The 13003-nt window shown below is 36.7% G+C and overlaps 1 protein-coding gene across 2 annotated transcripts in view; it reads right to left on the bottom strand.

Annotated features, from left to right (window-relative positions):
• LOC125647437 (TBC1 domain family member 9-like) overlaps nucleotides 1–13003 on the bottom strand; it is a 70373-nt gene that overhangs the window by 27361 nt on the left and 30009 nt on the right. For both annotated transcript variants that reach the window (XM_056142569.1, XM_056142570.1), the window contains 7 exons: nucleotides 11714–11760; nucleotides 10889–11009; nucleotides 9964–10072; nucleotides 8649–8743; nucleotides 7013–7107; nucleotides 4921–5067; nucleotides 4420–4531 (listed from right to left, as the gene is read on the bottom strand). In XM_056142569.1, coding sequence (XP_055998544.1) covers nucleotides 4420–4531; nucleotides 4921–5067; nucleotides 7013–7107; nucleotides 8649–8743; nucleotides 9964–10072; nucleotides 10889–11009; nucleotides 11714–11760 — 726 coding nt within the window. The remainder of the gene's footprint in view (nucleotides 1–4419; nucleotides 4532–4920; nucleotides 5068–7012; nucleotides 7108–8648; nucleotides 8744–9963; nucleotides 10073–10888; nucleotides 11010–11713; nucleotides 11761–13003) is intronic.

The raw sequence follows: 13003 nt of genomic DNA, 5'->3' as shown, positions 1-13003 counted from the left end.
TGAATGCCCTTCACCAAAGGATGTTTTGTGCCAAGTTTGGTTGAAATTGGTCCAGTGGTTCTGGAGAAGAAGATGAAAATGTGAAAAGTTTATGCTGATGACGACAATGATCGACAGAAAAAGGACAAATTTTGATCAGAAAAGCTCGATATCACTTCAGCCGAAGGCTCAAGTGAGCTACAAAGAAACGGGTGGATCAAAGAAAGAAGGTCATATAAATATGAAAAAATTAATATTTTTGACACCATAGACAATACATTGATGATGCGGGTATCAATAAAAATTTAAATGCACTTTACTGTCTTTAGTCTTGTCATCAGAAATTCTGTCTTTACATATATTCTATATCAAGCTATCATAGCTATATTAGTAATAAAATTCTAAACTATCTGCAACATTTTTTCGTCAGCATTCCATTGCAAGTGTGTGAAGATGATATGTGGGTCTAAGTATAGATTTTCTCATCATTGCTATTTCCAATGACGCGTTAGCATGGCTAGTGGTTACCTGTCATAATTGATTAGACAGGGCACTCGCACCCGGGACAGCAAATCAGTCTATATGTTGATTAGACAGGGCACTCGCACCCGGGACAGCAAATCAGTCTATATGTTGATTAGGCAGGGCACTCGCACCCAGGACAGCAAATCAGTCTATATGTTGATTAGACAGGGCACTCATGACAGAGGACCAGACTTTATGTTAATTAGACAGGGCACTAACACTCGTGACAGTGGACCAGTCTATATGTTGATTAGACAGGGCGCTAACACTCGTGACAGTGTACCAGTCTATATGTTGATTAGACAGGGCGCTAACACTCGTGACATCGGACCAATCTATTTGTTGATTAGACAGGGCGCTAACACTCGTGACAGTGGACCAGTCTATATGTTGATTAGACAGGGCGCTAACACTCGTGACATCGGACCAATCTATTTGTTGATTAGACAGGGCGCTAACACTTGTGACAGTGTACCAGTCTATATGTTGATTAAACAGCTGGCACTAACACTCGTGACATCGGACCAATCTATATGTTGATTAGACAGGGCACTAACACTCGTGACATCGGACCAATCTATATGTTGATTAGACAGGGCACTCGCACCCAGGACAGCAAATCAGTCTATATGTTGATTAGACAGGGCGCTAACACTCATGACATCGGACCAATCTATATGTTGATTAGACAGGGCGCTAACACTCGTGACAGCGGACCAGTCTATATGTTGATTAGACAGGGCACTCGCACCCAGGACAGCAAATCAGTCTATATGTTGATTAGACAGGGCACTCGCACCCGGGACAGCAAATCAGTCTATATGTTGATTAGACAGGGCACTCGCACCCAGGACAGCAAATCAGTCTATATGTTGATTAGACAGGGCGCTAACACTCGTGACATCGGACCAATCTATTTGTTGATTAGACAGGGCACTCGTGACAGTAGACCAATCTATATGTCGATTGGACAGGGCACTCATGACAGCAGACCAGTCTATATGTTGATTAGGCAAGGACCTCACACTCGTGACAATCATGACAGCGGACCAGTCTATATGTTGATTAGGCAGGGTGCTCGCACTCGTGACAGTGTACCAGTCTATATGTTGATTAGACAGGGCACTCGTGACAGATAAAAAAATTCATGCAATACCTTTTCAACGTTTTTTCCACGAAAATTTGATCCCAAGAAATGAGGTGATTTAATTAGCATGCAGGTACTTGTGATTCCAGGGTAACATGTTTGGACAGACCTACAGAAGCAAACTATTTATTATTCTGACACTATTAAGCTTATAGAAGGCAAAAGTTTTGTATGAGGATCTACAAAATACTTTTTTTCTTTTCTTTTCAATAATGAAGGATATTGTAGACCAGGCCTAGTATGTGCAAATGCTAAAACATTTTTACCAGTTAAACATTTTAATTCTTACACTGACTAGTCTAGACTTGAATTTTATTGGACAGGTCAGCTGTATTTAGTGCAAACACCAGTTTGAGAATTAATAAATGTTTTTTCATTATGCACTTTATGAATTTACATGTATACTAAAAGGGAAACTTACAAAAGTCAGGTACAAAAATAAAATGTGTCAAGATTTGTGATTTCAATCACATAACTTATTAATATGCTTTTGTTTATTTATTTCTTTGTATCACAAACTTAGACTAATTATATGATTTGCACTCAGGGCCATAGCAGCGAGGGTTCTTTAACATATCAACACCTGCCACAACATGGCACATCTGTTTTTAAGGTTATATCCAAAAGACCTGTGATTCTCACTTCTTAATGCTGAGTGTTTGATGAAGGAGCAATCACTACCTAGTATGTTTATGTCTGATGCGGCCATATTGCACAAGCAGAGCTCGAACTCACGACCTCCCGGTTATGAAGCAAACGCTCTACCACTGAGCTATCACGACTGGTACTTGCTATGTAAACTCTGCAGCATTTATATCAACAGTTTTGTTTAAATTTCACCCTAAAAACATAATTAAAAGCTTATCTTTTATGTGATAAATTAACGGTTGACATTCTTAAAAGTAAATTGATTAATCAAATCAATTACTGAATAAGTGACCCTTTCTCTACTGGCAATATTTTAGAGGATTTTAAAGACTAGATGACAATATCTTTAAAATCAATTTAAATATGTATATACATATATGTACCACGATTTGGGGTAGGCAGATGACCAGTATGGTAAAGAAAGGGTTAAATCAGTACATGTAAATAGGTACACCTATATACATAACAATTTCTCATATATCTGCATAGGCACTAGTTGGGGTAAATCCTGGCATTTTTGCAGCAGTTGGGGGAGTGGGTGGTGGGTCAACAATTACTAGAGAAGCAAAAATCCTCATATTGTGTGTTATCTATGGGAGCACACCACTGCTAGAAATGTCTAGTCAGAAGGACAAATTACAAACAGCACACCACAGCTAGAAATGTCTAGTCAGAAGGACAAATTACAAACAGCACACCACAGCTAGAAATGTCTAGTCAGAAGGACAAATTACAAACAGTACACCACAGCTAGAAATGTCTAGACAGATGGACAAATTACACACAGTACATCACAGCTAGGAATGTCTAGTTAGAAGGACAAATTACAAACAGCACACCACAGCTAGGAATGTCTAGACAGATGGACAAATTACACACAGTACATCACAGCTAGGAATGTCTAGTCAGAAGGACAAATTACACACAGTACACCACAGCTAGAAATGTCTAGTTAGAAGGACAAATTACAAACAGTACACCACAGCTAGAAATGTCTAGACAGAAGGACAAATTACAAACAGTACACCACAGCTAGAAATGTCTAGACAGAAGGACAAATTACAAACAGTACACCACAGCTAGAAATGTCTAGACAGAAGGACAAATTACAAACAGTACACCACAGCTAGAAATGTCTAGTTAGATGGACAAATTACAAACAGTACACCACAGCTAGGAATGTCTAGTTAGGACAAATTACAAACAGAACATCACAGCTAGAAATGTCTAGTTAGGACAAATTACAAACAGAACATCACAGCTAGGAATGTCTAGTTAGAAGGACAAACTACAAACAGCACACCACAGCTAGAAATATCTAGTTAGAAGGACAAATTACAAAACACAATCATTTTCCTACAGAGCTGACAGATTTTGGTCGGAGGAGCTACACTGATGAATTTGTTACATACCTCACTATAAGCTACACTGATAAGAAGATGAATTTGTTACATACCTCACTATAAGCCACACTGATAAGATGATGAATTGGTTACATACCTCACTAGAAGCTACACTGATAAGATGAATTTGTTACATACCTCACTATAAGTCACACTGATAAGATGATGAATTTGTTACATACCTCACTAGAAGCTACACTGATAAGATGATGAATTGGTTACATACCTCACTAGAAGCTACACTGATAAGATGATGAATTTGTTACATACCTCATTAGAAGCTACACTGATAAGATGATAAAATTTGTTATGTACCTCACTAGAATCTACACTGATAAGATGATGAATTTGTTACATACCTCATTAGAAGCTACACTGATAAGATGATGAATTTGCTATGTACCTCACTAGAATCTACACTGATAAGATGATGAATTTGTTACATACCTCACTAGAAGCTACACTGATAAGATGATGAATTTGTTACATACCTCACTAGAAGCCACACTGATAAGATGATGAATTTGTTACATACCTCACTATAAGCCACACTGATAAGATGATGAATTTGTTACATACCTCACTAGAAGCCACACTGATAAGATGATGAATTTGTTACATACTTCACTAGAAGCTACACTGATAAGATGATGAATTGGTTACATACCTCACTAGGAGCTACTGTAACACTGATAAGATGGTGGATTTGTTACGTACCTGAGGAATATTGTTAGGAACCAAGACAGGGAAATCATGGTGAGGAGACCAAGAACCTCCAACTTCTGATGCAGTGCTGGGAGGTTCTCGTTAATGAGGTCCTCAAAGACCTCTACAAAAAAAAAAAACAAGGCTCCTAGTTTAAAACATCCTAAAAACAAGACTAAATAAAAACCTCTACAAAAAAAAGGGGGGGGCTACAAGTTAACATCCTCAGAACATGGCTAAATAAAGATTCTATTAAAACCAGTACTACAAGTTAACATCCTAAAAACAGCGAAATAAAGACTCTACAAAAAAACAGGGCTATATGTTAAACTAAATATACAAATAAAACCAGGACTACATATTAACATCCTCAGAACACCATTATAAATATAAACTTCAGTTTATAGAAAAAAAAAAGGGGGGGGCTACAAGTTAAACTGAATAAACAGTTGTCAAATAATCAAAAAACATTTAATCACATGGGCATAAAATGCAGCTCCTAAAATCTCTTACGCTGGTCAATCAGTGCCCCCACGACCTTGGTGTTATAGTAGTCAGGAAGGAGTCTCTCACAGATGGATGTCAACAACCAAAAGGCCTCCTCCTCACTGACATATAGCAGCAGCACACTGGTTACAATATTCATCGCCTGACAGTAACCTGAAAAACACCACCCTGGTTACAATATTCATCGCCTGACAATAACCTGAAAAACACCACCCTGGTTACAATATTCATTGCCAAGCAGTAACCTGAAAAATACCACCCTTGTTACATGTACAATATTCATCGCCTAGCAGTCACCTGAAAAACACCACCCTGGTTACAATATTCATCGCCTGACAGTAACCTGAAAAACACCACCCTTGTTACAATATTCATCGCCTAGCAGTAACCTGAAAAACACCACCCTTGTTACAATATTCATCCCCAAGCAGTAACCTGAAAAACACCACACAGGTTACAATATTCATCAGTCACAGTCACCTGAAAACCAGCACACTGGTTACAATATTCATCAGGCACAGTCACCTGAAAAATACCACCCTGGTTACAATATTCATCGCCTAGCAGTAACCTGAAAAACACCACCCTGGTTACAATATTCATCGCCTAGCAGTAACCTGAAAAACACCACCCTGGTTACAATATTCATCGCCAAGCAGTAACCTGAAAACACCACCCTGGTTACAATATTCATCCCCAAGCAGTAACCTGAAAAACACCACCCTGGTTACAATATTCATCGCCAAGCAGTAACCTGAAAAACACCACCCTGGTTACAATATTCATCGCCAAGCAGTAACCTGAAAAACACCAACCTGGTTACAATATTCATCAGGTACAGTCACCTGAAAAACACCAACCTGGTTACAATATTCATCAGGTGCAGTAACCTGAAAAACACCACCCTTGTTACAATATTCATCGCCTAGCAGTAACCTGAAAAACACCACACAGGTTACAATATTCATCAGGTGCAGTAACCTGAAAAACACCACCCTTGTTACAATATTCATCGCCAAGCAGTAACCTGAAAAACACCAACCTGGTTACAATATTCATCAGGTACAGTCACCTGAAAAACACCAACCTGGTTACAATATTCATCAGGTGCAGTAACCTGAAAAACACCACCCTTGTTACAATATTCATCGCCTAGCAGTAACCTGAAAAACACCACACAGGTTACAATATTCATCAGTCACAGTCACCTGAAAACCAGCACACTGGTTACAATATTCATCAGGCACAGTCACCTGAAAAACACCACCCTGGTTACAATATTCATCACCTGGCAGTAACCTGAAAACACCACACTGGTTACAATATTCATCGCCTGGCAGTAACCTGAAAAATACCACCCCAGCGTTAGTTCAAATTCAGCTCCCTCTATTGACAGTAACCTGAAAAATACCACCCCACATTAGTTCAAATTCAGCTCCCTCAATTGACAGTAAACTGAAAAACACCACCACCTCACGTAAGTTCAAATTCAGCTCCCTCAATTGACAGTATACAAAAAAACACCACCACCCCTCTATTGGCAGTAAACTGAAAAACACCACCCCAGGTTATAGATCAAATTCAGCTGTCTCTATTGGCATGGTGTGAGGATTTTCTTTCTTAAATATTGCTATACCGATCTGCTATAATACATGATCTATACAGTTTCCTATGACAATTCACATAACATGAAATGGTACAAACCTTTGTTTCTAGCATAAAATTGGAACTGTCCTAATGGGACTAATATACCCCCCGTAGGGAACATTGGATGGTGGGAAACAGTGAATTTGTGCTCATTGAAGAATAAATAGTTATCAAAATATACTCGGACAATGACAACCTAACACATACCCTCCCCTGAAAATGGAAAAAATATCCATGACTTCTTCGAATGTTAAAAACCTCAATAAAAATAATAGGTACACAACTTCATTAAAATAATATATACACAAAGTTTTAATCAAATCTGTTCACTGGTGTTAAAAGATATACTCTGGACAAATTCTTTCTACAGACTGACAGACAGACAAGGTGATACCAGTATTCCCCCTATACTTTGTTAGCGGGGTATAGTAAGATTTTCTACAGCGTGTACCTATTGTGGGATTCCTCCACGCATAAGCTGTCAACACTCGCCTCAGAGCACCGATTCCAAGGTCCGACTGGAAGGCAGGATGTTCGGGCAGAGACCTACATTATACGCAACATATTACTCACATTTCAATACAATATCTGACTGTTTTATTACAGAGAATTACAACATCAATCACACATTGTCTAACAGAGCGCAAACCCTGGGTCCACTTCTTAACTCTGATCTGCGTCTGGTGCAGTACTACCAAGGCAGACCCAGAAAAGCAAAAGTTTTAACGTGAAATTCAAAGAGGTCTCAGAAAGTCAACCCAGAAGGTGGAGCTTATCACTCGGTGGGTGGAGTTTCACTTAATGAGAGAAAAAAACAATCATACATGCATGTACTTTTGAGTAAATTATGTAGGATTGAATTGAAATTATAGTGTATTCATGTAAAATCAAGGAATTTCTTTACGCTTATTCCAATATGTAAGGTACATTTCAGGAAAATTTAAGATCACATTTACAAACTTTAACAAAATTTCTAGTTCACTTGATATACCCCTATTTCATTATCTATTTTTTATTAAAAGTATTAAGATTAATAATGCATGTATTTATCTCGTAATATATGTAATGATGTCTTAAATTCTAGCAGAAAACTAATACAATTATATAATGAAATATCAGTGTAAATATTTGATATTGAACTGAATTGTAATTATTATCATATTAACATAATCATAAAAAAACAAAGCAATACATGGGATTACAGGAAAAAGTCTAAAATACTTTAAACAAAGATTACAATTAGTAAATTTTAAATACACATTTCGTCTAGTATTTCTAGTTTATTTTTTTAAATCATTAAGGGATCCATGGGCCACGACATCCTCCTGAACTACTTTGTTCGTCAGCGATGATTGTGACTTGTATATCAGTTACGCTTGGTACACTAAAAGTGGTCCAACAGCAACAAAACTTCCATTCAACAACTCATACACTACAAATCTCACCATGCTTGCAAATTGTTTTGAAAAATTTAAATTATCTAAATCATCTTAGTGCTTTTGAACAAATTCTAAAAGGTTCTCCCATGGGAAATCTTTTGATTTCTAGTCATTCTTTTCCAAGGAATCATAATTTATTCAAATATATTAAAATTAACGACACTTCAGCCATAACTGGGAGGTTGTGAGTTCGAGCCCCGCTCATGCCATGGCTGTGTCAAACCCCACTCGTGCCATGGCCGTGTCAATAGGTAGTGAGTGCTCTAGTGAGTTCGAGCCCCGCTCATGCCATGGCCGTGTGAAACTCCACTTGTGTCATGTCAAGTCGAACCCTGCTCGTGCTATGGCCGTGTCAAACCCTGCTTGTGCCATGACTGTGGCAATATAGGTAGTGATTGATCCTTTACCAAACGCTCAACATTTTAAAGTGAGAATCACAGGTCTTTCTGATATGAACTTAAAATCAGAGGTCCCATGTTGCGGCAGGTGTTGGCACATTAAAGAATCCTCACTGCTACCGCCCTGGGTGCTAAGTATAGGTCTACATTTGTGGTACTTCACCTACAGCTGGTGACATCTCTACACAAGTGAAAATTTTCAACAGGACTTTAATACAAACAAACAAATCAGCCATACTAGCAGCCTAACCTGTGAAGATCTCTTTCAATTTCATCACTAGCCAGTGTGTACTTCCCAAGACTCTGTTCCACCATGTTTCTGTAGTAGCCTTTGTTTGTAGCCATCTGAAAAAAGATTGAAGCCTGAAACAGCCGTGCTGGGATAAGTGGCAATATTGAGAGCTAGGTTGAAAGACTGATGGTTTATCCCTTTCAAAAATGGCAGGTGGAAATTTTCATGAATTCTTGAACAACAAAATTGGCGATATATAAATTTCCAAAACAGTAAAATTATTTTGAAAATACACGAGAGTATGAACTGCAACACTTTACACCAGCACGCTTCATGAAGCATTAGTGATTAGCATTAGTGATTAGCATTGGTGCTTCATGAAAAGTACGCCGACGTGAAGTGTTGCTGTTCAAACCCTTCATGTATTTTCTAAAATGAAATTTATTTTTTATATCTATATTTTACTTTCATGTCTGTCAGAATTCTAAGCTGTTAAAACAGACATACTATATTTATAAATGCACTGCTCACAACTACTGCACATTAATGAAAAAATGGCTTATCATTATAATTTGTATGTTAGATATCAAAGCTAAAAACATTGGAAAAACAGATATTGAAACTGATGAATTTTTTTATTTTAATGTGATATGAGCACAGAACTAATTTTACGCAAACAGGCATGTTTAACGAGTGTTTAACGATTTAACTTTTCATACAAACTGACAATAAGAATTAAGTGCATAAAACAGGCAAACAATTATTTGTGAATCTATAGTACACTAACATTGATGTAACACTGATAACATTTCCCTTCGTTGAACTTTCAGGCATGTACCTATAGACCATGAATCATCGTACTATACGTCTCACACCTCTTACAAGTTCTTTTTTTACAATTATATCAAAGTACAAGAGATCTAAACAAATTTTGTAGTTTTCCTGCAATTCTATAACAGATCTTCGGTCTCTGCATAAGCCTTTCTGATTTAATTGCAAAGTCTTACTGAGTGTTTAACGATTTAACTTTTCATACAAACTGACAATAAGAAGCGCATAAAACAGACAAAATGATATGATAATTAAAACCTGTATGCCTTTTTTTCAAAACTGTGTTTGTGCTAGGCTTGGTTGATATTGGCTTAGTAGTTTTTGAGATTATGCCCCATATTGCACATGTAAAAAGTTTTACAGACACCTAGCAATAAATTCTCAACAAAAATGTTCTGTTGAATGCACAATGTCATAAAAAAAGTTACCCGAGATAAAAATACATTTGATCATCAACGACAGTGTGTATAATGTTAATCACACTACAGTATGTTGATCCAACCTCATTTATGGCACCAGAAAACAGCATCCATATCTCTCCACGGAATTTCTCTGGAAGCCCCTGTAAGATCAGCTCCTGGGTTTTGTGGGTTCTATACATACACACACCCCTACAAAAATTAATAATTCAAATCCAACCTCTGAAGAAAGTACATTTTATGTTAATGTAACAAAGTCCGGATAATTAGTGTAAAAACAATTATAACAAGAATTTAAGCCATATTTGATTACCACACCCGATTGGGATTTAAAATAAATTTAAATTTAAAATACAGCTTCCCTCAAATAATAAAATCAAACCCCTACATCCTAAATCTGACTTTTGTCATACATGTATAACATTAAACTGCTAACAATTCAAAGCTTCATGAAGTATGCGGGCTTTAAGCGTTGCAGTTCACACAACCTCATGTATTTTTCAAAAGCAAACTTTATTTCTTAAATGTCATTAACTTACAACAAATGTTTTCAAACATCTTGGATTCATATGAATTCAAATCACCTCTGGAGGTAAATTCTAGAATCTGGAATTGGTTTTAAATATCTAGATTTTTTAAAATTGGTTTTGTTGTAATCTTGCATGACGTTAATGTGCTTCATGAAATATGCAGGTGTGAAACATACATGTTGATAATGTATTTTCAACAAGAGGCCCTTGGGCCTAGTGATACAAATACTCCGGTGACCGATAAGACCTGTAGGCCTCTTGTTTTTACAAAGTCAATCTGTCAGAAGAGAATAGAAAATATTTTGTTATATTTTGCTTATTTAAGATTATCTCAGTCATGAAAATTTGTTGCCACAAACCAGTATTGCGAAATAAAGTCATCTCAAATAACTGTTGGTTTACATTAAATTAAATATGAATGCAGAAAATCATTCTAAACTACATCGTATATTGAACAGTGTGACATTAGGCATCTTACCTCCCAAATTCTGAGAAATGGACATTCCACAGGTGCTCCTTGACAGTCTCCTTTGCAGACAATTCATCTGAATTCCTTCTGTGAAACACACTGACCAGGGCTGGCTGGAACTGGATCTCATCTACTCCAAATTTAGAAACACACACATTCTGTACACGACAATTTTACAGGCATAATTATACAAATAGCACCTGAAGCATTGTCTTGTATATGGACCAACGTTTGCTTGGGTCAGCATCTCCTAGGTTATGTTATTAGGTTATGTTTGGTTGGGGTCCATCAGATATATTTTCAACTAAATGTGAAATTCATAATTTTCATTTTCATACACTATTTAGATGAAGGGGTCTTTTACATACATTTTTCTAAGATGAACTGAGTTCCATTTTTGGGGAGGGGGTGGTTAATGATTGATTGATTGATTGAATATTGTTTAATGTCCCTCTCAAGAATATTTCACTCATAAGGAAACATCATCACTGCCAGTGAAGGGGTGCAAAATTTCGGCCTATGCTCGGCACTTATGGCCTTTGAACAGAGAGGGATCTTTATCGTGCCACACCTGCTGTGACACGGGACCGCGGTTTTTGTGGTCTCATCCAAAGGACCGCCCCATTTAGTCGCCTCTTACGACAAGCAAGGGGTACTGAGGACCTATTCTAACCCGGATCCCCACGGGATGCGGGTTAATGAGATACTATGTCAAGTTCCATTATTTATAATCTATTAAATGGAAAAAAGAAATAACAGCTTAAAACTGACAATTTCATGACTTTCTTTTTTACAAAGCTGCCATCTTAAAAAACCAAATCTCAGAATGCCAACCTGGTGAGTTATTGGCCGAGTCAACTGAAGAATTCTGTCTTGAAAGGCTGTAACAAAGAAATAAAAGATATTATTCAAAATATGCATTCAAATCTGCAGCAAACAATGTAGAAGTAATATCAACAAGAGAGGTGAATACCCAAGGATCATCAGTAACACAGACCGACATTACATGGAAAAATACTCGCTGTAACTGCATGATTTATGAAAACATGCGTAAGGAAAGGCATGAGAGGGTCATGACATAGGTTTTGTTTTTAACTGATTGTGTAACTTTATCCTTTTGAAGACTTATTTTCAAAAGTATCAGGTGAAAAGTAGAATTCTGATTGCCATAATATGTTTGTGTACATGTAGCATAGTTAAGTAATAGATACATTCTCGTAACATTGTAAATATGTCATGATATGAATCTACATAAAAATAGTAACAGAGTCAATTTTCAAAATGTCTTCCTCCTTAGTAATTGAGTACATAGATATCCCTATTCAAAACATGTTATTGAACTGAAATCATTTTGGTTTGTAAGCTTTGTGACGTGAGATATAAACCTCTTTGTGACACGAGATATAAGTGATATAAACTCTTTGTGACGTGAGATATAAGTGATATAAACCTCTGTGTGATGTGAGATATAAGTGATATAAACCTCTTTGTGACATGAGATATAAGTGATATAAACCTCTTTGTGACATGAGATATAAGTGATATAAACCTCTTTGTGATGTGAGATGTAAGTGATATAAACCTCTGTGTGATGTGAGATATAAGTGATATAAACCTCTTTGTGATGTGAGATATAAGTGATATAAACTCTTTGTGATGTGAGATATAAGTGATATAAACCTCTTTGTGATGTGAGATATAAGTGATATAAACCTCTTTGTGACGTGAGATATAAGTGATATGAACCTCTTTGTGACATGATATATAAGTGATATGGACCTCTTTGTGACATGAGATGTAAGTGATATAAACCTCTTTGTGACATGAGATATAAGTGATATAAACCTCTTTGTGACATGAGATATAAGTGATATAAACCTCTTTGTGATGTGAGATGTAAGTGATATAAACCTCTTTGTGACATGAGATATAAGTGATATAAACTCTTTGTGACATGAGATGTAAGTGATATAAACCTCTTTGTGACATGAGATATAAGTGATATAAACTCTTTGTGACATGAGATATAAGTGATATAAACCTCTTTGTGATGTGAGATGTAAGTGATATAAACCTCTTTGTGACATGAGATATAAGTGATATAAACTCTTTGTGACATGAGAT

This window comes from Ostrea edulis, chromosome 6 (genome assembly GCF_947568905.1).
Source record: "Ostrea edulis chromosome 6, xbOstEdul1.1, whole genome shotgun sequence".
In the NCBI taxonomy this organism is placed as follows: domain Eukaryota; kingdom Metazoa; phylum Mollusca; class Bivalvia; order Ostreida; family Ostreidae; genus Ostrea; species Ostrea edulis.
This window is presented reverse-complemented; position numbering and strand designations above follow the sequence as displayed.